Genomic DNA, 22,362 nt, shown 5'->3' on the forward strand with positions numbered 1-22,362 from the left:
AAAATGGGTTAATGGGTTTAATCCTTTGATTTACAGAATCATTAATCTTTTATGAAATAGATCACTTACATTTTACAATTAATATTTTACTACATTTTCTGGGTAATAGTACACACTATATACTAGTACACCATGGGCAAATACTGTATTAGCAATAATAACCAACCTTCCTGATATAAGGAAGGGCAGAGGGGAGAGTGGCTGAGAGCATCCCAAAGGCAAACATAACAAGAGTAATGTCACAAGCAGTAAGCCAACATCCTTCTTCAATAGGATACATCACACCACCAGCTTGGTCACCAATCAGACAATTTTTCTTTATTTTTGTGGTGTTTTTTCCACTTCAAAGAGTCAAGGATAAATGTAATCTGAAGTCTAGTTCAATTATACTCTGACATAAATTAGAAAAAGGGATCTCCTCTGTTCGAATCTCAAATCTAATCTGTTTTTTTGTATTTTTCAAAGAATGCAATAAATGGTAGCTCTAACATGTAAGGAAGAAATGTTTTAAATAAAGTAAAATGGCAGTAAGAATGCCCCTGAATCGCATGACTGCTTTCCTGATACACTGTTACACATGTGACTTCAATATAAGCATATTAATTCAATGTACCAGATTTGTTTGATCCAAGATATTTCTAAAAGTTGCATCTCTAAAATCTTAAAAGAGAGATCAAATTCTAAAGATTAAAGAAGTAAGATTAAATGAGAACATCAACTAATTCTGTAATTCTTCTGATGTTTACTGAAAAATGCATGCTGCTCTATCAGCAACTTTCAGACTTCCCTCATGGGACCATTGGAGGTCTCACCTTTGTTGGTCCTGAGTCTTACTCTGTTTCTCATGGACCATACCACTTGCATGAAGGGGTACGATAGCTGGGCTACTTCAAATCATGCCATGGAGCATGACAAAAGCCTTGCCCATGAAATCCATGCTTTGTCCTTTGGATATATCCCGAGTCATCTTTCTGATTGTCTTGCTTTTTGCTTTTTTAGAGGTGTAGTGTGTATTTTGCTTTTTTGTTTCTGTGTGTGTTTGTTTTGAGACAAAGTCTAGCTCTGTCACCCAGGCTGGAGTACAAAAGCATGACCTCAGCTCACTGCAACCTCCACCTTCCTGGTTCAAGCAATTCTTCTGCCTTAGCCTCTCAAGTAGTTGGAATTACAGGCACCTGCCACCATGCCCAGTGAATTTTTTTTATTTTTAGTAGAGACCGGATCTTGCCATGTTTGCCGGGCTGGTCTTGAATTCCTGACCACAGGTGATCCACCCACCTGGGCCTCCCAAAGCGCTGGGATTACAGGCATGAGCCACTGCGCCTGGCGTGCAGTGTGTATTTTGATTTCAAATCAGGACATACATGTGCTGAAATAAACTTTTGGCTTCTTCATAATAGGAGGCTTGAACTTCAGAATGAAACATAAGAGAAAGAAGAGCATGATAACCAAATGCTATTTACAACCAAACTGTCTGCCTCACACATTTATACAGAAAAACGTTAGTCATCCTTTCTGGGAAAAGATAAAGACCATTTAAATTTACCTCCAAATTCTTTAAGGCACTAGATCTGTGTCATGCCTTTTGACCTATAGGTTAAGAAAATCCCAGCCAAAATAAAATACAGGCCTTATGCCTTCAGGTTCCTTCCTCCAGGGGGCATATTTATAATAATGATGTCTCAGTTGCTACTTCCTCCCACATTTAATTCTGACAGTTTGGTAACAGAAATATGCAACATTTTTTCATTTAGCATGGAAGAATTTTGAGGTCCAATTCTCAATAAAAATATTCTTAGTATTTTTTTAGGTGTTTGCCCAATTTAATGTTGTATGGCTAAGACACAAGGGATATGCATGTATTTTTACAAGGTTTTAAAACTGTAAAGGAGGCTGGGCACGATGGCTCACACTTGTAATCCCAGAACTTTGGGAGGCCAAGCCAGGAGAATGGCTTGAGGCCAGGAGTTTGAGACCAGCCTAGGCAACATAGTGAGACCCTGTCTCTATAAGAAAAATAAATTTTAAAAAACCTATAAGGATATCTTCTGCTGAATATTCAAAAACTGTATTACACATTTAAACAGAAGCAGAGATTGGAAAGTTCACCATTCCTATGCACTGCAGGTTAAGCACATGCTTGAAAGACAAACACTGTTAGTACAGCTATGTGCAGTAGGTTAACAGAACTTGCAAAGCCATCGTTGCCAACACTTGTGCATACAGCGCATGCTTGGGCTGCAGAAGGGGCCCTGATACCTTTAGTTCCTTAAGGCCCTGCATGTATCTCCCTTCTACATCCTGTATCTGGTCCTTAAGGTCATAGAGATCCTGCAGGACATAGGAATGAACCATCGCATAAAACCATGCACAAACAGATCTTAAATCACAAAGGATTCAGATGAAACATGACTCACTTTTGTATATTCCAGACTAAAAGCAGAGAAATCAAAATACGAAAACATAACTCCCACTCCTAACCACTGAAAGGGGCAAACAGGTCAGGGGATAGTGGGACTGGGGAAGGTCCAGAGTAATCAATCTAAAGTTAAATATTTTCTTGGCATTAAAATCTGTTGATAACAGCATAGCAAATGGAGACCGGGCTCTACATAAGGGAAAAAGCTATATAAATTATAATACTTAAAAATCTTACCATTTAAAATATTTTATAAATCATTTTAAATTTTTTAGTATAATGCTTCACCTAGAACTAGTAAAATATACAGTAAATTAGTAAGAGGCAGAAAATTTTAATGATTCATACACAAGTTTTTAAAAATATAATAAATGAACATGAACAAAGTTTTCTTTCAATGACTTGGTTACCGGCCACAATTAACTAGAGAGAGAGGGAGTAAAGGGAGGGGAGTTAAGCACAAGCGTTTTGAACACAATGTCAAATAGAGACTATTTAAATGATGAGAAAAGCACTTGCTCCAAATGTTACCATAATCCTTATAAAAAAAGTGAAACAGGTCAAATTTTAAATGGAAAATACTGTTTCCCTCGTGCCTGACCTTGTTATATAAGGTCTATTCTGAATGCTCGATTTATGTCCAAAATAACTGCACAGGGCCCTAATTACAATTCTGCAATTATAAGCAGGATCAATTATTACAGGCTGATCATACACATTTTTAGTATTAAACTTTCCCCGCTCCCTTCACTGTGTCTCCAGTAGGTTTGACTGTCTTTTACTCATTGATTCATTTAATAGACATTTACAGAGGACCTATTAGGAGGCAAATGACAGGATACAAAACATCAGTTCCTTCAAGAAGGTCATTCTCTCAAGGAAGAAAAACAAGCAGCAAGCAGTGTGACAAAAGCAAGCTAAGTCTAAAGCTGGAGGGCCTTGTCCTCATATCCTTCTGTTCCACGAGAACGTCGCACCTAAAGGCAACTTATTCAACTTTCCACCCAGGCACTTATGTCTGGCGCATAGTAAGAGTTACTAAGAACTCAGTACTGATACCTTCAAAGCCATGGCCAGGCTGGCCAAGGTGCTCTCCTTCTTTGACACTGCTGCAAGCCTCTCCATCGTCCTCTAACCCCCAGCCCATTCCACAAGTAGCTCATTTCACAAGTCAGACTCCTTTTCCAATCTTACTGACAATTTTTTTTAAGGCTAGTCAAGTGAAGCAATGAAAGGGGAGAAGGAACAAAGAAATCTGTAACTGATTGTGATCAATTACTTGTAAACAGCACTGCACTTAGACCAGCCCCCACCTCTTACCGAGTCACCACCTGTCCTACTTCGTCTACTGTGTCAGTGAAGAGGGGACCTCCAGCCCAGGCAAGCCCATCCATCCAAGCCCTGGACTCTCCTCTCACCCACTCAGGCACTTTGATCTGTCAGTTACCCTCTCTCCTTCCTCAACCTTCATCCTCTCTCTCCACTGGCTCAACTCAACCAAAGAAATAAATAGTCCATCTCATCTTTAAAAGAAAGCTAAAACATTTGCTTAAATTTCTCTCTCCCTACCTATTGCCCAACCAATTTCAGGTCTCTTGTATTCACTCCAGAGCAAGTTTCTTACATTTTCTCCCCCGGCATTTTTGACTGCTCACCTCATCCTCACTGTTGAACCACAGAGTTACTGCTCTTCTGTCCTGCAATGCTTCCTCTGACTGTGATCAAAGTTATTTTTTAAGAATGCAAAGCAGATAGTATTGCTCTCCTGTTTAACATCCCATAGTTATCAGGGTAAACGGAATTCCTTTCAGGCTAGAATACAAGATGCTTTGTGATTTGACCCTGCACTACTTCTCCAGCCTTCACTCTTACTGTTCTTCACTTCTCATCCTACCCTCTGGCAACTTTGCTACACAGCGTGCTTTATGGGTTCTCTGAATGCATCTCTTTGAGAAAGGCTTCCCCCTTCAATTTCTTTGCCTGGTTAATTTTTATTTTTCCTTCAAACCTTAGCTTTTCTTAATTACCTTAACAGCCCTATTCTTGCTACTATTGTATAACACCACCCAGTTTTGTATTAGTTTGTCTTCCCTATGAAACAGGGAAAGCCTGAAGGCCAGAACATGTTTTGCTGCTTAAATCTCCAAGGCCAAGTGCTCAATAAATGTTGAATGAATGAATTAATGAATGCAATTTCTCTGACTACCCCTTGCCTCACAAATAGCAGGTTCTGTTACCCAAATATTATCACACTTCTGTTAGTATGAAAAACTGAGAGATAACTATATTCAAGCAGCTGAATACCATCATGGCTCAAAAGACTAATAATTCCCACAATCTAGATCTTTGTTCACTCGCATATTTTCCATTGAAAACATGGCCAGTTGTTTCTGAGAGAATTACTTTTACATGCATTACAAAGCGCATTTTGGCATCTGTAAATTAGCAGAAATTCCAACACCATCAAATTTTCAGGAAAGAGGACAGAAAAAAGAATTAACTAATCTCCTTCCTTTCAATTCTGAAACACCTGAGTCACACTTTTTAACTGTACTAATTTTTTTAAAAAGAATCATATTCCCTATTTCTACTAAGTCACATTAAAGGTTAAAAGTTGTAGTATATTACCAATAAGTCAAAAAACTGCTTTTAAAAAGAAAACCAAAAACTTTAGTTTACCCGTAATTCACTTAATGAGGTGTCTGGATCTATTAAGCTGCTGGTGTCCCCACTTCCTCGTCTGGATGAGTTTCCACTTAGAGGAGTTGTTGCTGAGGCAGAATTTCGAGATGAAGGCTACAAAGAGAAATATGACACTTCTAAGTCTCATTTCTTTAAAAATATGTTTGCTGTGGAAACTAAAAACAGGGCAGGGTGGCTGGGGGAAGATGTGGCCTTCAGATTCATAAGTTATCGTGTGTAATCAATGGTCAATTTCGATTGGCTTTGTGCAAAGAGGTATCCAGAGAAGGGCCCGAGCATACTAAGCAAAATTTCATTAACACAAATACCTTATCAGAATCTAGAATTCATGATAACCAAAAAGAAAACAGTTTTATGAGGGTGGTTTATTTTCTAAGTTTCTCTTTGCTATCCACTGAAGTGAGCACATCAGATTAAAGCAGTTTTGTATAACTAATATGCTAATCAGCACTTCCCCTTGTGAGTTTCTGAACTGCGTATGAATCTCTTCTTTCTCTAATACTTTGTTGATAAAGATGAAGACACTATTTGCCCTGGAGAGCAGCAACACTGGATATTACTATGAATGTAGGCTGTTCTTCCCAAAATTCGTTTAAATGTGAGATTATGCTATTCATTAATAAACAGCATGAATCTGTGCTGGTCAATATACTTGCAATTAGCCACTGAGCACTTGAAATGTGGTTAATCCAAATTGCGAGTTGAGTATAGGATGCATACCAGATTTTAAAGGCTTAGTGTAGAAAAAAGAATAAAATATATCTCATTAATAATTTTATATTTATTAGTTTTGTTTCTTTCTTTCTTTTTTTTTTTTTTGAGGTGGAGTCTCGCTCTGTTGCCCAGGCTGGAGTGCAGTGGCAAGATCTCAGCTCACTGCAACCTCCACCTCCCAGGTTCAAGCAGTTCTCCTGTCTCAGCCTCCCAGACTGAGGAGTTGCTGGGACTACAGGCATGGAAAACCATGCCTGGCTTTTTTTTTTTTTTTTTTTTGCATTTTTAGTAGAGACAGGGTTTCACCATGTTGGTCAGGCTGGTCTCGAACTCTAGACCTCAAGTGATCCACCCACTTTGGCCTCCCGAAGTGCTGGAATTATAGGTGTGAACTACCGAGTCCGGCCTAGTAATTTTATATTGATTATATGTTGAAATAGTTTCAATATTTGGATTAAATAAAATATCTTACCTAAATTAATTTTACCTGTTTCTTTTTACTTTTTAAAAGTGGCTACCAGAAAATTTAAACTTACATATAAGTTCAGATTTGTGGCTTGCACTATATTTCTACTGGACAGAGCTAATTTATCTTTCTTGGGTATAGCATAACATTAATTCTGATAAATCATTTCCCTAATTGACTTTCTAAAAATACTTTCAGAAGAAAGAGACTTTAACACAAAGCAAATCCTAGAAAGGAGTATTTTAACTTCAAGAAACAATTTATATATAAAAGACAATAAAGTCTCAGAGTTTGTCACCACCATTCCTAAAGAAACTTCATATTCAGTGTTTACTGGCTTCTTCTCAGGATCAATTTCTAGAGGAATGAAAATCAAAAAAGAAGATAAAAGCTAAAGAGGTGACATTCAAGGAAGTAAAATGCAGTGCGTTTTTTCTTCCCAGGGCCTCACATGATTTAACTCCGAAAGAATTTTGGAGGGTCAAGGACAGGAAATAGATGAAGGGAGGAAGAGCAGCTACATCAGACCAATTGTTGTAAAATAAATAATGAACAAGTCACAGATAACAAGTTTAATTGACCTTGATAATTTCCCTTAGGAATTTATATACTCACTCTTGTATAATTTTCAGCATACTGTTTGTCAGATTTTTCATCCAACTAGAAAAGAACAAAGATAAAAATCAGGAGAGATGCTTAGCAAGCTGTTTTTTTAAGGAGGAAAAAAGTGATCTTAATTTGAGTTTTCCAAGTTCAGTGATGTTTGAAGCCTAAAAATAAACATTAAAAATGAAATAAAAATTCCAGTTTAACATAAGACAAAATGTCAGCAACTTTAATTTTTATCCTAAGGAAGACATTGAGTAAGCAATCTATGTTTATGCTTACTCAAAAGTTTAGAACTTAGATAAATTTTCTAAGATATTTAAAACACATTAAAGAAGGCTACATATAAACAAGTTTTAGCGCTGCAAATGTTAATACAAAAAAAGCATGTACATATTAAAAGGAAAGGTCTGATAAAACCAAAAGTGAAAAAACTTTATTTCTAAACATTGTTAGAGCACAGGACACATAGATAAAGACTAGTACACTCAGCCAAAAAGTTCAGATTGGACTAACGCATGTTAAATATGTCACCAGAATATTTTCTCTCACATCATTAAGCATTATTTTTTTCAGTAATACATGCACATGTGACCCCCCCCCCGCACCAAAAAAAATCAAACAGCACAAAAGGATATGAGTAGGGCTCTCTCCCTACACCAGTCTCTTTAATAGCAACCAACCCCAAAGTCTTTAAATCATTCTAAAAGTGTCCCATATATGTTCTATATCTTCTTTTCCCCCTTACCACGTCTCAGAGATTTGAGAAAGTACTTCATCTTTCTTCATAACATTTATCACTCCCTGACACTATGGTATTTATTCACTTATTTATTGTCTGCTCTCTTTCTATAATGTAAGCTCTGTATGAGTATGTTCTTTTCTGTACTCCTAGTACCAAGAATAGTGTCTGGCATACAGAAGGATATTTATTTATTCATCCAAAATTTGTTGGATGAATAAATAAATCATACTCCATCTATACTAACAGACTTCCCTCATTTATTTTAAACAGCTTCATAGTAGGCTGTTTGGAATGGAAAATTGTCTCAATTTTCCATCATTAAGCTAACCTATCTTCTGCTGATAGGCCTTAAGGTTGTTTAAGACAGTGCTTCAAGAAGGGAGGTACCTTAAAAGTCTAGGCCAAGACCTTGACTTTAATAGCTAGGGAAAAAGAAATTCAGAGGTGAAAGATTTTGCTGAAACGTGCAGAGTTAAATCCAAACCTTAGTTTTGTAAATTTTCAGTTCAGTGTTCACATTGTTTACCTGTATACATATATATATGCTTTTCCAATTATCAGGAGAAAAAAGTCACATAGAGATTTAACTAAATGAAAATAACTTGGGCCAGGTACGGTGACTTACGCTTGTAATCCCAGCACTTTGGGAGGCCGCGTGGGCAGATCACAAATTTAGGAGATTGAGACCATCCTAGCCAACATGGTGAAATCCCATCTCTACTAAAAAATTAGCCAGGTGTGGTGATGTGTGCCTGTAGTCCCAGCTGCTCAGGAGGCTGAGGCAGGAGAAGTGCTTGAATCTGGGAGGCAGAGGCTGCAGTGAGCCAAGATCACACCACTGCACTCCAGCCTGGGCAACAGAACGAGACTGTGTCTCAAAATTAAAAAAAGAAAAAAGAAAATAATTCCAATTCCTACACAAACCTTCTAGGCCCAATCTAGAGACGAGATCTGAAAACTGTTCTCAGTTAATTATTAAAACATGAAACATCATTTCTGACTCTACTCAGATCACTTCACCTTAACTTCCCTATATCTGAATGTTCTTAGTGTTCTTTTTATTACCCACACTTATATTTATGAATATTCTTTATTATGATGAAAGTATTACATCAATAATATAAACACTATTTTTAGATACTTGTTATTTCTTGTAAAAACTCTCAAAAAGAAACTTTTAGTTCTTTTTTTGAGTTTTAAATATTTTAATTTTAAATATTTATTGTCCTTGTTTTTAACATAATTTGCACATTTACATAATTATAACGGCTGTGTTTAACAAGTGGCTTGCAACAAAATTCTTAAAAATTGAGTAACTGGCCCACCTGGGCTGGGACGAGCCAGCTGGAGCATACTGCTGCCCTCAGCCTCTAGGAGGCCTCAGGATTACAGCATCCATCTTATGATACTGGCCTGAAGGCGATAGTCTCGGAGGTGCTGCTGACTGTTGAACTTCCTTTTGGAATGTATGGGAGAAGGCAGGAAAAGGAATCTTGAGGCAGACTGCCATCCAGGGACTGCTATCCTGTTCACTTATTCAGCTGTGAATGTCAGTGTTCTTTCTTCCTCTTGTCTACTGCATGCAGGCCCGGGAGCTGAGGGGTTAGTGAAAGGTACAGGAAGGGAAAAGAGAAGAGGGCAAGAGCCCATCCCGCAAGGAAGGAAGGGCTCCAACGCAGAGGGAGCAGGAGCTGAGGTGGAGGCCACTGCCTCCCTAACCCTCTGTTCCATCCCTTGGCTCAAGAAAAGCAGGCTTAGCAGAGTGGACACTTTTTATTGGTCTGGCTGGCATGCCTAGTGGAAAGCTCAGGCAGAGCTTCCTATCTGCCCTGGCTCCCATCTTCCCTCTCCTGGGAGTTCATCACACACCCTGAGAGGGAAGAGTGTCCTGGGTTGAGGTGGGAAGTAAAGCCAGGGTAAAAACTCCAGGGCTGGGAAGCAAAAAGGGCTCAGGGTGATGCAGAAAATGTGACGCTGCCAGGCCATCCAGATGAAGTGTCCATGGGGCAGAGGAGGAGCTGTTTCCCTGTAGAGACTCCTCTGCCCTCATCAGGAATGGGAGAGGCTCCCTACTAGGCCCTTCGTGCCATCAGCATCTCCCTGATGTTGTCCTCAGCTTCCTTAACGCTCCGCTCCAGGTAGGACTTTTTCTGTTCTAGCTAATGTTTTCTTCTACTATTTTTTGCTTCTCTAACAGTTGATTGTGAATTGCTTCCTTGGACTGAAGAATAAACATTCTTCCTACACTTTCATATGTGTTAGTCTCATCTACCAAAGTCAGGATTTCTGTATCTCTAAGATGTGCATGGTTCTTTGTTCTGTTTAGCTGTTCGATCTGTATGTCTGCCAGCTTCACCTTCTGCTGAGTGTTAATAACTTTGGCCTGAAGCTCTGTGAAGGCCTTCCTCAGCTCAAGATCCACGGGGGCGGACATCTTGGTGCACTCTAGGCCTCATTTTGATTTTTTAAACGACATATAAATGTTTCAAAGCAAGTAATGACAGTGACTGAAATGATTTTTTTTAATTTAAATTTTATTTTTTTTGAGACAGAGTCTCACTCTTTTACCCAGCTGGGGTTCCGTGGTGCGATCTGAGCTCATTGCAGCCTCTGCCTCCCAGGTTCAAACTATTCTCCTTGCCTCAGCCTCCCAAGTAACAGGGATTAGAGGCACACACCACCACACCTGGCTACATTTTTTTGTATTTTTAGAAGAGATGGGATTTCACCATGTTGGCCAGGCTGGTCTGGAACTCCTGACCTCAAGTGATCCACCCACCTCAGCCTCCCAAAGTGCTAGGATTACAGGCATGAGCCATCATACCCAGCCTGAAATTTGTTTTTAAATACTATATTGCCAATTATTGCCATCAAAAATCCTTTTATGCATCTATAGTGCATTGCCCAATATTTAATGTATTATTCTTCAAAGCAAAATAAATATTATATTTGAATAAATTGCCTTACTTTCCTCAAAATATTTTCCAACTCTTTTCTGCCAATGTGTTAAAGAGAAAAGCAAGTAGTATTCAAAATTAAAGCAGTCTTCTAAGTTTATTTGAAATCCTTCCTCATACCCACTTCTCACAGAATGACCTCCAAACTCACCCAGTTTTTAACAGGCTGACCCTGGAATAATCTTACATTTCAGAGATCATATCACTGAACTAATCCATCACAATACTGACTCTATTGCTTTCACTATCTTCTGACAGATCCCAATTGTCGAAACCCAAACTGAACATACACCAAACCTCAGAGATTGTCAAGCCAGCAAAAATTACCCAAAGCCACCACGACACAGTTCTCTTATTTTGGCTATACTAACTTGCCCAGTTCTCACTTTTGAGACTTGTACTGCATTATGTGCTGTCTTCCATTTAGAAAAATACCTAGCTGAAACTTGGTATTCTAAGAGCCCAAGAGGATCCAACAGCCAAGAGTTCCACATGGCTGCAATGCAATGACAAGCTAATGTTCATAATGATGATCCAGAGTCTGCCAGATCCAGAAAAAAAGCTTTTAAAATGGAATAAAATTAACCATATCTAATATATTACGGCATAAAACTGTAATGAAGTATTTACAGTGTAGTTTCTTTAATGCAGTCATTGGATCTTGATCCTTTATTAACTTCTAATTTATATATATACTAACTTGATAATGCTACTGAAAAACTGTTTGAAAAAATATCCAATTCCTCAACCACAGAAGAGAAGACATCAATTGATTTTAACAATTTCCTACTGCCAAACTGGCTAAGGATTCCATTTAGAAATGGGTTTAATTAACAATTGGCAAAATTTCAGTTTTACTTAAAACACATTTGCATTTGTTTCCTTTATTGTAGCCCGACTTACACAACAGAAATAAAGCCAATGGAGAAGAAAATAAGAGTCTAGAGTCACCAAAAATATTACATAGGCTTGCAGAATCATGACCTGGCACCCTTTTTCAGGACCTGCTAGCTCAGAAGTTATGAACTATAAGCTTACAAACATACATAGTACATAATGAGGTAACCAGAAAATGTCTTTTAGAATTCTGAATTCATTGCCAATATTTTAAAATCAGAATATTTTATGTTGAAATGGAGATTTCCAGCTCATCTTTTTATAAAAGTGGGAGGGGAGGGGGGTCTATTAACATGAAGTCTCCTTTGTATTCATCTACAAGATGAGCTGGACTACAGCATACCCTTTAAAAGAAATACTACTAGAGAAAGTTATTTGCTCCAGAAAGAGGCCCAGAAAATATTGTAGGCTTTGCCAGGAGGCACAATTAATGATAAAGTACTTATATACAAATCGCCTGTAATCCCAGCGCTTCGGGAGTCCAAGGCAGGAAGATTACTTGAGTCCAAGAGTTTGGGGCTGCAGTGAGCTATGATGGCCCCACTGCACTCCAGTCTGCAATACAGAGCAAGACCCTATCTCTTTAAAAATATATATAGTTATATATGTACATATACATACATTTATGTATATATAAACATGTGTGTGTGTATACACACATACGTATAAATAAACCATTATGTATATATAAACATGTGTGTGTGTATACACACATACGTATAAATAAACCATTGGTTTGAAGACTAAAATAACAGGGGGCTAGCCAGATTTGTAAATCCCTGCTCTAGAAAACCTTTTGCTTATGTTAAAGAGTTATATTTAACTAGTAGGGGCAGGGGGAGATTTTTTAAACTTTCAGCATTTTCACTTATATGTAATTACTAAAGTGAATCACCACAAAAGAAATACAAGAAAAAGATAACTATTAATTCAGACATTATAAATTAAGAGGCTGACAGAATCCAGTTTTTAAGAGAACAGATGTAAACTATAAATTTAATTATCTATACTTATGGGGGCGGGGGCACAGAGAAGGGATTACTAGGCAAATTTAAAAGGGCACTATTTCAGGGGAATGACGTGGATCCAGTGTTCTAACCTTGTATGCAGAGAGTTACTCATTTGACCCACACCAAGATGATACTGCTGCATAGCCTGATTTGAGAACCAATGATCTGGAATATTTAAGGACCAAAAATGAAATTATCTTCTAGAATTAAAATAGTTCAGAAATAGCTGTTTAAATATGATCAGTGAAATGCTAATTACAAATAATTATTTCTTCATTAAAAAATGAATGTCTAACTTTTCTATTAAGAAGTGTTGGCCAGGAGTGGTGGCTCATGCCTGTGATCCCAACACTTTGGGAGGCTGAGGCAGGTGGACTGCTTGAGGTGAGGAGCTTGAGACCAGGCTTGGCAACAAAGCAAAACACTGGCTCTACAAAAAATATAAAAATTAGCCAGGCCTGATGATACACGCCTGTAATCTCAGCTACTGGGAAGGCTGAAGTGAGAAGAAAAAGAAAAGAAAGAAAAGGAAGGAAAGGAAGGGAAGGAAGGGAAGGAAGGAAGGAAGGAAGGGAGGGAGGGAGGGAGGGAGGGAGGGAGGGAGGGAAGGAAGGAAAGGAAGGAAGGAAAGGAAGGAAAGGAAGGAAGATGCTGCTTCTCACCCTCTCTAAATTGGTATAGTCTTAGTGTATGAACAAAACATCACTAATGTCATCAAGAGAGGAGAAGTGCCACAGAGAAATCAGGCTGTTATTTTGAGATGAGCAGATAGATCCTAAGTTGCTGGCTGGAGTTCATTCATTAACACAAATGCCCCAAGGACAACCTTTCCTAAATTTGGTTCCTGATGAATATGGAAGCAATGAATAGGCACACTTCTTCAGAACAATGCCATAATCCAAATGTTTAAAATCAATTCAGATTCTTACAAGTTAGTACAAATTCGTGACACTTTACTAAGTAGTGTATTTCATTATTCAACTTTCAAAGTCTACCTATCACTTTATAGATTCACTAAAACCGAAAAGGAAAAATAATTTTTTAAACCAATAACAAATGTCTGAATAAGGACTAGGTATTAGATGATACTAAAGATTTACTTATTCCATTTTCACAATACTAAGAAAAGAATAACAAAAAAAATTTTTTTTAATTAAAAAATTACTTATTTCATTAGTTATGATAATGATATAAAAGATCTGAAAAAATATTCGGTTAGAGATACATATTGAACTATTTATTGGGAAGTGACATGATGTGAGATTTGCTTTAGAATAATTCAGGGAAAAGAGGGAAGGGAGAAAAAATCCATGAAACAAAACTGGCAAAATATTGGTAACTGTTGCAGATGCTGATGGGTTCTATGTGGAGATATTTTCACAGAGGGGGGAAAAGGTTTTTTATAAAAAGGACATATTAATAAATACATTCCAAAACAGAGCAAATGTATTTGATGTTAACATGTTCAAACAATTATTATATTTTTTTTTTTTGAGATGGAGTCTCACCCTGTTGCCCAGGATGAAGTGCAGTGGCATGATCTCAGCTCACTGCAATCTCCACCTCCTCCTGGGTTCAGGCGCTTCTCCTGCTTCATCCTCCAGAGTAGCTGGGATTACAGGTGTGTGCCCCCCACACTCAGCTAATTTTTTTGTATTTTGAGTAGACACAGGGTTTCACTATGTTGGCCAGGCTGGTCTTGAATTCCTGACCTCAGCTGATCTATCTGCTTCAGCCTCCCAAAGTGCTGGGATTACAAGCAGGAACCACCGTGCCTGGCCCAAACAAATATTTCTTGAGACAATAAATCAAGTTCCCACTTATATTATAAACTAGCTAACATATTAGCTGTTAGTCACAAGCCTAGGGCAATATAACCAAACACCTCATGCAGTACACTCACACTGGACACATCTGGGATACTGATGTCATCCACTTCAGAAACAACACTTCCCCTACGATCGGAGCGACTAAAACAATCGGCGGCAGAAACCTTTCAGTCAGAAAAAAATGAGATGTTTTAAAGGTAAGAAAATAAGGAAGAAAGAAAAAGGTAAGAAAACTGGTCAACTGGGGAAACGTTTTTAAAATTTTCATGTGTGATAAAGTATCAAGAAGTAAAATGAGGAAACTGCTGCAATTAATAACGTACTCATCAAAATAAAAAAGAAAAGAGGTTCCTAAATGAATTCACAGCTCTACAATCAGCTTTTTTACTCATCTTAACTAGTCTTATGCTACAGAGAACATTTACTTCCTGAGGACTAGCAAATCTCTCATGTTTAAAACATTCATCACCCTAAACAGAGGCATTTCTAAGATAGTAGCTACCTAAAGCCTCTAATATAATTCTCAAAATTTACAATTCATTACAGCTAACAACTGTTAAGAATATATGTGCTGAATGCAGAATTATTTGCAGGGTGTTTACTGCACCTTTTCTCAGTTTACACAGTGTTCTCTTTGTATATTCCCATACACCAGGAAACGCAGGACAAAATAATGAAGGAAATGAACTATACTGGCCTCTTTTTGGTTCCCCAAACACACCCAGTTCTCCCTCACCTTAGGCCTTACATTAGAAGGCCTAGAAAGCTCTTCTCCCAGCTCTTCAGGCAACTGGCTCCTCACATTTCAGGTCTCAGCTCAAAGATCAGTTTCACAGAGAAGCATCTCTAATCACCCCATCCAAAGGGTCACCCAAAAACATACTGACCCCTCCATGTTCCCTATCACATTATCTATTCTCTTCACAGTCCCTGATATTTCTTTCTGTTTCTTTCACTACTAGCTTATTTTCCATCTCTTTTCACTAGGATATAAGCTCCATAAAGTCAGAAATCTAGTCTGTCTGGCTTAAAATAAAATTTCTAGTGCTTAACACGGGGCTTTGAATATAACAGGTACTCCACAAGATGCACTCTCAACACATTTTATAAGGCAAATTACTTATATAACCAAATTTGAGGAATATGCTCTTTTTGTCAAATGGAAATTTCACTTCCCAACAGATTTCATGTGATCACACGTTGTTGTCTCTTACAACTCATTTTATACTTTTGTATGCAAACCATGCTCACCACACTCTCCCTTCGTCCACGACTGGAACGATCAGAGGACACAATGCTTGCGGTGTCATCATTGGTAAACTACAGATATTAAATGCAGATAATGAAAAATGCAATTTTGTATGATCTTAGCTAATTATAAGCACGTTAAGGAAGATTTTGAGATGCATACAAGTATCTATAGAAGCAGCATAATTGGTACTATTGTGTACCCCTATATATTAACAGAAAAACTGGTACAAGGCATAATAAACTGCCATTAAAAATCAGGAGACATTTCCAAAAAGCACAAATAAAGTAAAACCTTACATTTTACTTTAGTTAAATTAAATTAAAGGTAAAGTGGCTCACACCTGTAATCCCAGCACTTTGGGAGGCCAACGCGGGTGGATTGCTTGAGGTCAGGGGTTCAAGACGAGCCTGAACAACATGGTGAAACCCCATCTCTACTAAAAATACAAAGATTAGCTGGGCCTGGTGTTGGGCGCCTGTTAACTACTTGGGAGGCTGAGGCAGGAGAATTGCTGGAACCCAGGAGGCGGAGGTTGCAGTGGGCCCAGATCACGCCACTGCATTCCAGCCTCAGGGACAAAGCGACACTTGTCTCAAAAGATTAAAGAAGGGGAGGTGCATAAGTAAGCCAACTGAAACGAGCTAGGGATTTCATACTTTTTAAAACTCTGGGCCCTTTGGGATCCTATCAGGGGTCAATAAATATACTTAATGTTTTGCTTGGCAGAGAAAATAAAAGAATATTTTCAAGCACAACAATGTAAGTCAACAACAGACTTTCCTACAACAAGGACAATAAAGTAATGATTCTTATTTTCCCTTCTTCATTGCTATGCAACTAGTGGAGATGTTGCTAATATCACCCTACACGGTTCTTCCTGAAGACTCATCTTCAGTATGTGTAGTTTATCTCCATTCTAACATCACTAGGCAACCATGCTGGCATCACTACAATAGTTATTCTAACCCCAACCTGCAAATGAAATAGGATCTAGCCAGCCTATAAGAACAAGATCCTATACTTGACTGAAAATATAAGCTGGATACAATAATACACATTTGCAGTCCCAGCTACTCAAGAGGCTGAGGCAGGAGGATTACTTGAGCCCCGCACCACATAGAAAGCTACCCTCTCTAAATAAAAATCAAAATTAGGCTGGGTGCAGTGGCTCACGACTGTATCCCCAGCACTTCGGGAGGCCAAGGTGGGTAGATCATCTGAGGTCAGAAGAAGTTCGAGACCAGCCTGGCCAATGTGATGAAACTGCATCTCTACTACAAAAAAAAAAAAAAAAAAAAAAAAAAAAGAGCCAGAATGGTGGTATGTTCCTGTAATCCCACCTACTTGGGAGACTGAGGTGGGAGAATTGCTTGAACCCGAGAATTGGAGGCTGCAGTGAGCCAAGATTGCACCACTGCACTCCAGACTCTAGGTGACAAAGTGAGATCCCGTCTCAAAATACATACATATATATATATATGTATTTTTAAAAGTGTGTATATGTATGTATAAAATCAAATTTTATTTGCAAGGGACCACCACACTCAGGAAACTAAAAGTGCTACCAGGACCAATAATTGCCAAGTGAATTTTTTTTTTTTTTGAGACGGGTTTTGGTGTTGCCCAGGCTGGAGTGGAATGGCGCAATCTTGGCTCACTACAACCTCCACCTCCCCTCCAAGCGATTCTTCTGCCTCAGCCTCACGAGTAGTTGGGACTACAGGCGCGTGCCACCATGCCCAGCTAATTTTTGTAACTTTAGTAGAGACAGGGTTTCACTGTGTTGACCAGGATGGTCTTGATCTCTTGACCTCGTGATCCACCCGCCACGGCCTCCCAAAGTGCTGGGATTACAGGTGTGAGCCACCGTGCCCAGCCGCCAACTTACATTTTATTACGAGGTGGGTTAAAAGTAAACTTCTTTCTTATGTGAAAAAAAGCTCTTATCTTCTTAAACATCCCTGTGTAACTTTTGTTAAATATAGCAGTGGCATTTTTGAGCAGTGCAACTTAGAAATGGTAGAACTGAGACAAACATATATAAAAGAAAACCCATATAGCTTGCGAATTCCACTCTACAAAGTTACCTTTGATGACCTTCAAAAAACTGCTTCAATTATTTCTCTAGTTTTGACATTGTCAAGGATAACAAGGTAGCCTGTAAAGTCATCAGTTGCCATTGGGAATGTAAATTAGTACAGTCTTTTTGTTAGGCAACATGGTGATTTACATCATAATTTAAATGCATATCCTCTTTGACTCCCTCATTTCACACTTGCAGATTTACCCATGTAAGTACACAAAAATACACTTGCATAAGGATGCTCACTGTGTAAATGTCTATAGTAGCAAACATATGACAGCCTAATGTCCATCACGGTGAAATGACTTTTAAAATGTAATCTTATGCACTAACGGAATATATTGCCATTAAAAAGAATGTGCTGATATGAAACTATCTCTAAGAGACATGAAGTGGAAACACTAAGGGTCACAGCTTGTTTAAAATTTTTATTAATAAAAAGAATGAAATAAATCTATAGGTGCTGATACAGAAAGCTACTTTAAATTTAAAAAAAATATATTGAGGAGTAATATGTATATGAACCCATTGGCACTCAAAATAAAGAGCACTCATATATGCATAAAATATCTCTGAAATGTTATTGAAGAACAGAGGTAACATTTGGGGTATGAAAATGGAGAAGGAGGAGTCTGGGGAATTTTGGATTTTCCTTAACTGATGTTATTTTTATAAATAAAAAAAAATACTCCAGAAAGATTAGGAAATTATAATTGTCTCAGTTTTGTCTTTTGTATAACATTTTTTTTGAAATCAGCTTGCTTTATTTCTTCTGCTCACTGCACTGATAGAAGTGCTGGCAAGCAGATGAAATGGCTCAATGTGCAGAAAGTAAAGATGGAAAGGAGAAACCTATACACTGAATTTTCATCACTGAAAGACAAAAAGTTCCACACAAATGAAAATTAAGTATAAAAACTTCAAAAATTCTAATGGCACTGTTTGCAGACTCATTTAAGAAATTACATGCTAAGTCACAGTTAGAGAGAAATCACCAATTATTAGAACAAATTAGTGCTTGAGTGCTTGAGTTTGTGTTCTAAGGGTGCACCAAAATCCATGCACAACAAAGTGAATCACACCATATCCTCAATATTCTAAACAGTGAGTACAGATTAACGCAACAATCAAAAGTTTCTACAAAGCATGCAGAGACCAGACAGCTCACCACTGGACTGCTTCGGACTGAACTTGTTCTTGATGAGTAATAACTGCATTCAGATGGCTATAAGGTTTCCAAGAAGAAAGGTTTTACAACAATGATCACCTCCTTTTTCTAATGAGAATACATTAGTGATCATGGACCTAACTTGCCCCTGGTTCTCAGGATAAAGGTTACTGTTATCCCGTGGTTCTAGAACTCTACCTCATCCCCACCCTCAAGATCCACCAGCCCTTGGATAGAGCGAGAAAAAAGGGGATGCCCTGAGAAGTGCTGCTCAGAACTTCTTCAGGAGGAACTAATGAACAAGAGAAGTGGTTTTTCTGTGTATTTCCCTAATACTTGAAGCTATGATTTCCAGCAGGCATATTATCACAGCTTGGGGAGTCACAGCTGGCTAGCTGAATGCAGAGTAATTACAGGTCAGATTAAATGACTTTCTCTTTGAAAGTAAACTGTGCCCACCTCCATCTCCCTCCTCCTCTTCAGCACCTCCCCTATTTGGACTTACAGTTCGAGAACCATAAGGGTTATATGATCCACCACTGTACAATGATGCCTACAGAACAAAGGAAGTATCACTTAGCTATTGAACATCAAGGTGGTTTGGAAAATGACTCAATGTTTTCACAATACTTGGTACCAAAAAAGTTTTGGAGAATGGCATAAATGTGTAGCCTCCCAAAACGAAAACTCCGAAGGCGGTAATACTCATTTATATGCGCATAGACTGCTATCAACCTTACACTTCGTTTAAAACACCCCTGGTTATAGTATTTTCTTTCACTGTTATGTTATGAAACTGAGAGAATTAACATGTATAAATTTATTTTCTCAAAAAAGGAACTAGAGCAGGAAAGGAAACTGAGGTACAAGGAGCATTTAGCCCACTACAACAATAAAATTAAGTTATAAAACATCAGGATCGCAGTCCACTAAAACAGCCCACAATACAACAAACAACAGCTTGAAAGCAACAAATTCCCAGCTCACACATTACACGGAGCTATTGCTTTTACTTTTCTAGTCAGCTTGCTTTATTAAAACCTAGTATCAGAGGCCAAGATCATAACTGTCCCAAAGAAAAACAGCATCCTTTCTGTAAGCAGCCATCTCACAGAAGTACGTGAGTGTGGTGGGACTCAAGCAAATCTATCTTCTCTATAAAAAACTGATTCTAAGCAAGGGCTACCAACAGCCCTCTGTAAAGGGAATATGCTCATTTTTAATACCCTTAAGTTTTATATTTTAAGCACAGGCAGCACATTCTGCAATACATGACATTAAAGTCATGTGTCCTCAACTATTTTGGAGAAATGCTGTCAAGCCACAGAGTTAGCACCATGACAGTTACCCCACCAGCAGTGCACACACTGGAAGAAGAAAACACAAACCAGACTGGCACTTCTCAGCAGACCAGAATTTGCAGGAGAGGCCTATGAAAAAAGTTCATTATTAAACCCGAAGAAAAGCAACTGGTAGCTCTGAAGGCAGAACATTCCTCAAAAAGTACTAACCCTGTCACTCTTAGATGTGGCCAGAGGGTCACTGTACAGAGAAGAAGACTGCTAAGAGACAAAAACAAAATAAGTAAGCAAAAACAAAAGCAAAGATGAACTGTCTCACCATCATGAATGCAGAGGACTTAAGTTTATGATTTTATACTCCATAATTCATTAGCAATTCCTGAGTGCTGAAGGCAGTTCAGAAAACCTTAAGTCATTAGCAATTGTTTTGAATTTCAACTATAAGGGATAAGAAAGAAAAACAGTTGGAACAGTTTTCTATAAATTATAAACATGTTTATGTCCTATTGGTGGTCTTGGAGCATTGTTGTTAGGATATGGAATGGCAAGTAAGAAAACATTGAGGAAAAGAGAGCTGTGGCACCAGGAGTGTGGCAAACAGTGACCACATCCCATTCACCAGCTCCTGGGGTGTTTTCAGCGACTTCATGACCGACTCCTAATTGGCTTACACTGATTTTTGGAGAACAAGATAAATAAGCTCCAAGTTATCATAACAAACACTTTTTTCCAAATTGATTAGAAAAACTGTTCTTCAAAACAAGCTATGGACAAAGGGCTTTAGTTGAATGAGATCAATTGTACTAGTCAATGAAGCCATGCACTAAAAGGGCACGGCATGTTTTTAAAGGAATTAAATCTTCCTTTTCCTGATGTCACCTGAGGACACTTTTCAAGTTCTTTTTCACCAAACCCAATCAGGATGAAAGTAAGAGTACTTAAATTGTGTGTGCAGGTTTTTAAAACATTATTTTAAATGTACTGTGTGCCATACATTTAATGTGTCTTACATGCATGATGTGTTAAATGTCTTTTAAAAAAAAACAAGAGATTCTAACATTACATAATTATATTCCTCTCATCCCATGTATAGTTTACATTTTTATATGTAAGCTTTTTTAAAAGGGTACCCACTCTGAAGTAAACTGATGCTTGCAACTTATTTTGAAATGTATCAAAAACTAAGATGAATTGATGGTTAGAGGGACAAATAGATAATTATGTGATAAAGGAAATATAATGAATTGTGTAATCTAAATTATAGGTATGTGATGTTCACTATATAATTCTGTGAATGTTTTTTGTAGATTTAAACATTTTCATTAAAAACAATTCTAATGGTACTGATTTATAAAGATGGTGATTCAATAGTTCCTACTGTTTAAAGAGACTCTCACAGACTATATAAATTCATTTACCAAAAACTAGTGTACACATACCCATTTACAGATTAGTTACAGCTAGTCAAAATGTAAAATGGGGAGATTAGAAATATGTTAAAAGTAAATCAAACACATAAAGCCAAAAAAGACTTTGGACAAACCCGAGTGTAGTAGGCAGAGGTGGGTTTGCAGTATCTAAGACTGCTATACTTTCTCTGGTCAAAGTAGAGGCCACTCTGCAAAAAGGAAAATTATACACATTTTTCTCAGGTTAAATGTTAACAACCTAACAACATACAAAGGCAAAATCTGATATTGCCAAATCCCTTCTTCTCCAAAATAATGTTTTAAAATCATTGGATCACATTAAGTCAATGTAACAATTAGTTCAAGCCCCTCAAACAACATTGGCATTAAAATTTGTTTTCAAAGACATCACTTTTTAAATTTAAAAACAAGACAGTAAATCCTCAGGCAAAACGGAAGGCAAACAATTTATTCTCATGTCATACTTGAGAACGTCCTTGAATACTCCTGGACAGCTGAATAATTACCAGTTTTATGATCCATCCTTAAAGCCACAGAAGTGATTAAAGAGCTTTGTATTTGGTTTCAAACATTTCCTAGTCCCATTCCTTGTCAAAATAAACTGACAAATTAAATTACCAAAAAGAAAGAGAGAGTACAGGCTGGGCACGGTGGCTCACACCTGTAATCCCAGCACTTTGGGAGGCCGAGGTGGGTGGGTCATGAGGTCAAGAGATCGAGACCATCCTGGCCAAGATGGCGAAACCCCGTCCCTACTGAAAATACAAAAATTAGCTGGGCAT

The 22,362-nt window shown here is 37.9% G+C and overlaps 1 protein-coding gene and 1 pseudogene across 50 annotated transcripts in view; both read right to left on the reverse strand.

Annotated features, from left to right (window-relative positions):
* The window catches only part of LRRFIP2 (LRR binding FLII interacting protein 2), a 120,279-nt gene that overhangs the window by 37,343 nt on the left and 60,574 nt on the right, over positions 1 to 22,362 (reverse strand). For 15 of the 50 annotated variants that reach the window (XM_008984026.5, XM_017965942.4, XM_017965945.4 and 12 more), the window contains 10 exons: positions 21,694 to 21,768; positions 20,361 to 20,411; positions 20,238 to 20,279; positions 19,355 to 19,402; positions 18,850 to 18,906; positions 15,598 to 15,666; positions 14,421 to 14,510; positions 6,918 to 6,962; positions 5,099 to 5,215; positions 2,260 to 2,331 (listed from right to left, as the gene is read on the reverse strand). In XM_008984026.5, coding sequence (XP_008982274.3) covers positions 2,260 to 2,331; positions 5,099 to 5,215; positions 6,918 to 6,962; positions 14,421 to 14,510; positions 15,598 to 15,666; positions 18,850 to 18,906; positions 19,355 to 19,402; positions 20,238 to 20,279; positions 20,361 to 20,411; positions 21,694 to 21,768 — 666 coding nt within the window. The remainder of the gene's footprint in view (positions 1 to 2,259; positions 2,332 to 5,098; positions 5,216 to 6,917; positions 6,963 to 14,420; positions 14,511 to 15,597; positions 15,667 to 18,849; positions 18,907 to 19,354; positions 19,403 to 20,237; positions 20,280 to 20,360; positions 20,412 to 21,693; positions 21,769 to 22,362) is intronic. The other 35 variants (XM_078354624.1, XM_078354616.1, XM_078354620.1 and 32 more) reach the window with 10 other exon arrangements.
* On the reverse strand, positions 9,594 to 10,104 carry LOC144579971 (prefoldin subunit 1 pseudogene; annotated as a pseudogene).

This window comes from Callithrix jacchus, chromosome 17 (assembly GCF_049354715.1).
Source record: "Callithrix jacchus isolate 240 chromosome 17, calJac240_pri, whole genome shotgun sequence".
Taxonomy (NCBI): domain Eukaryota; kingdom Metazoa; phylum Chordata; class Mammalia; order Primates; family Cebidae; genus Callithrix; species Callithrix jacchus.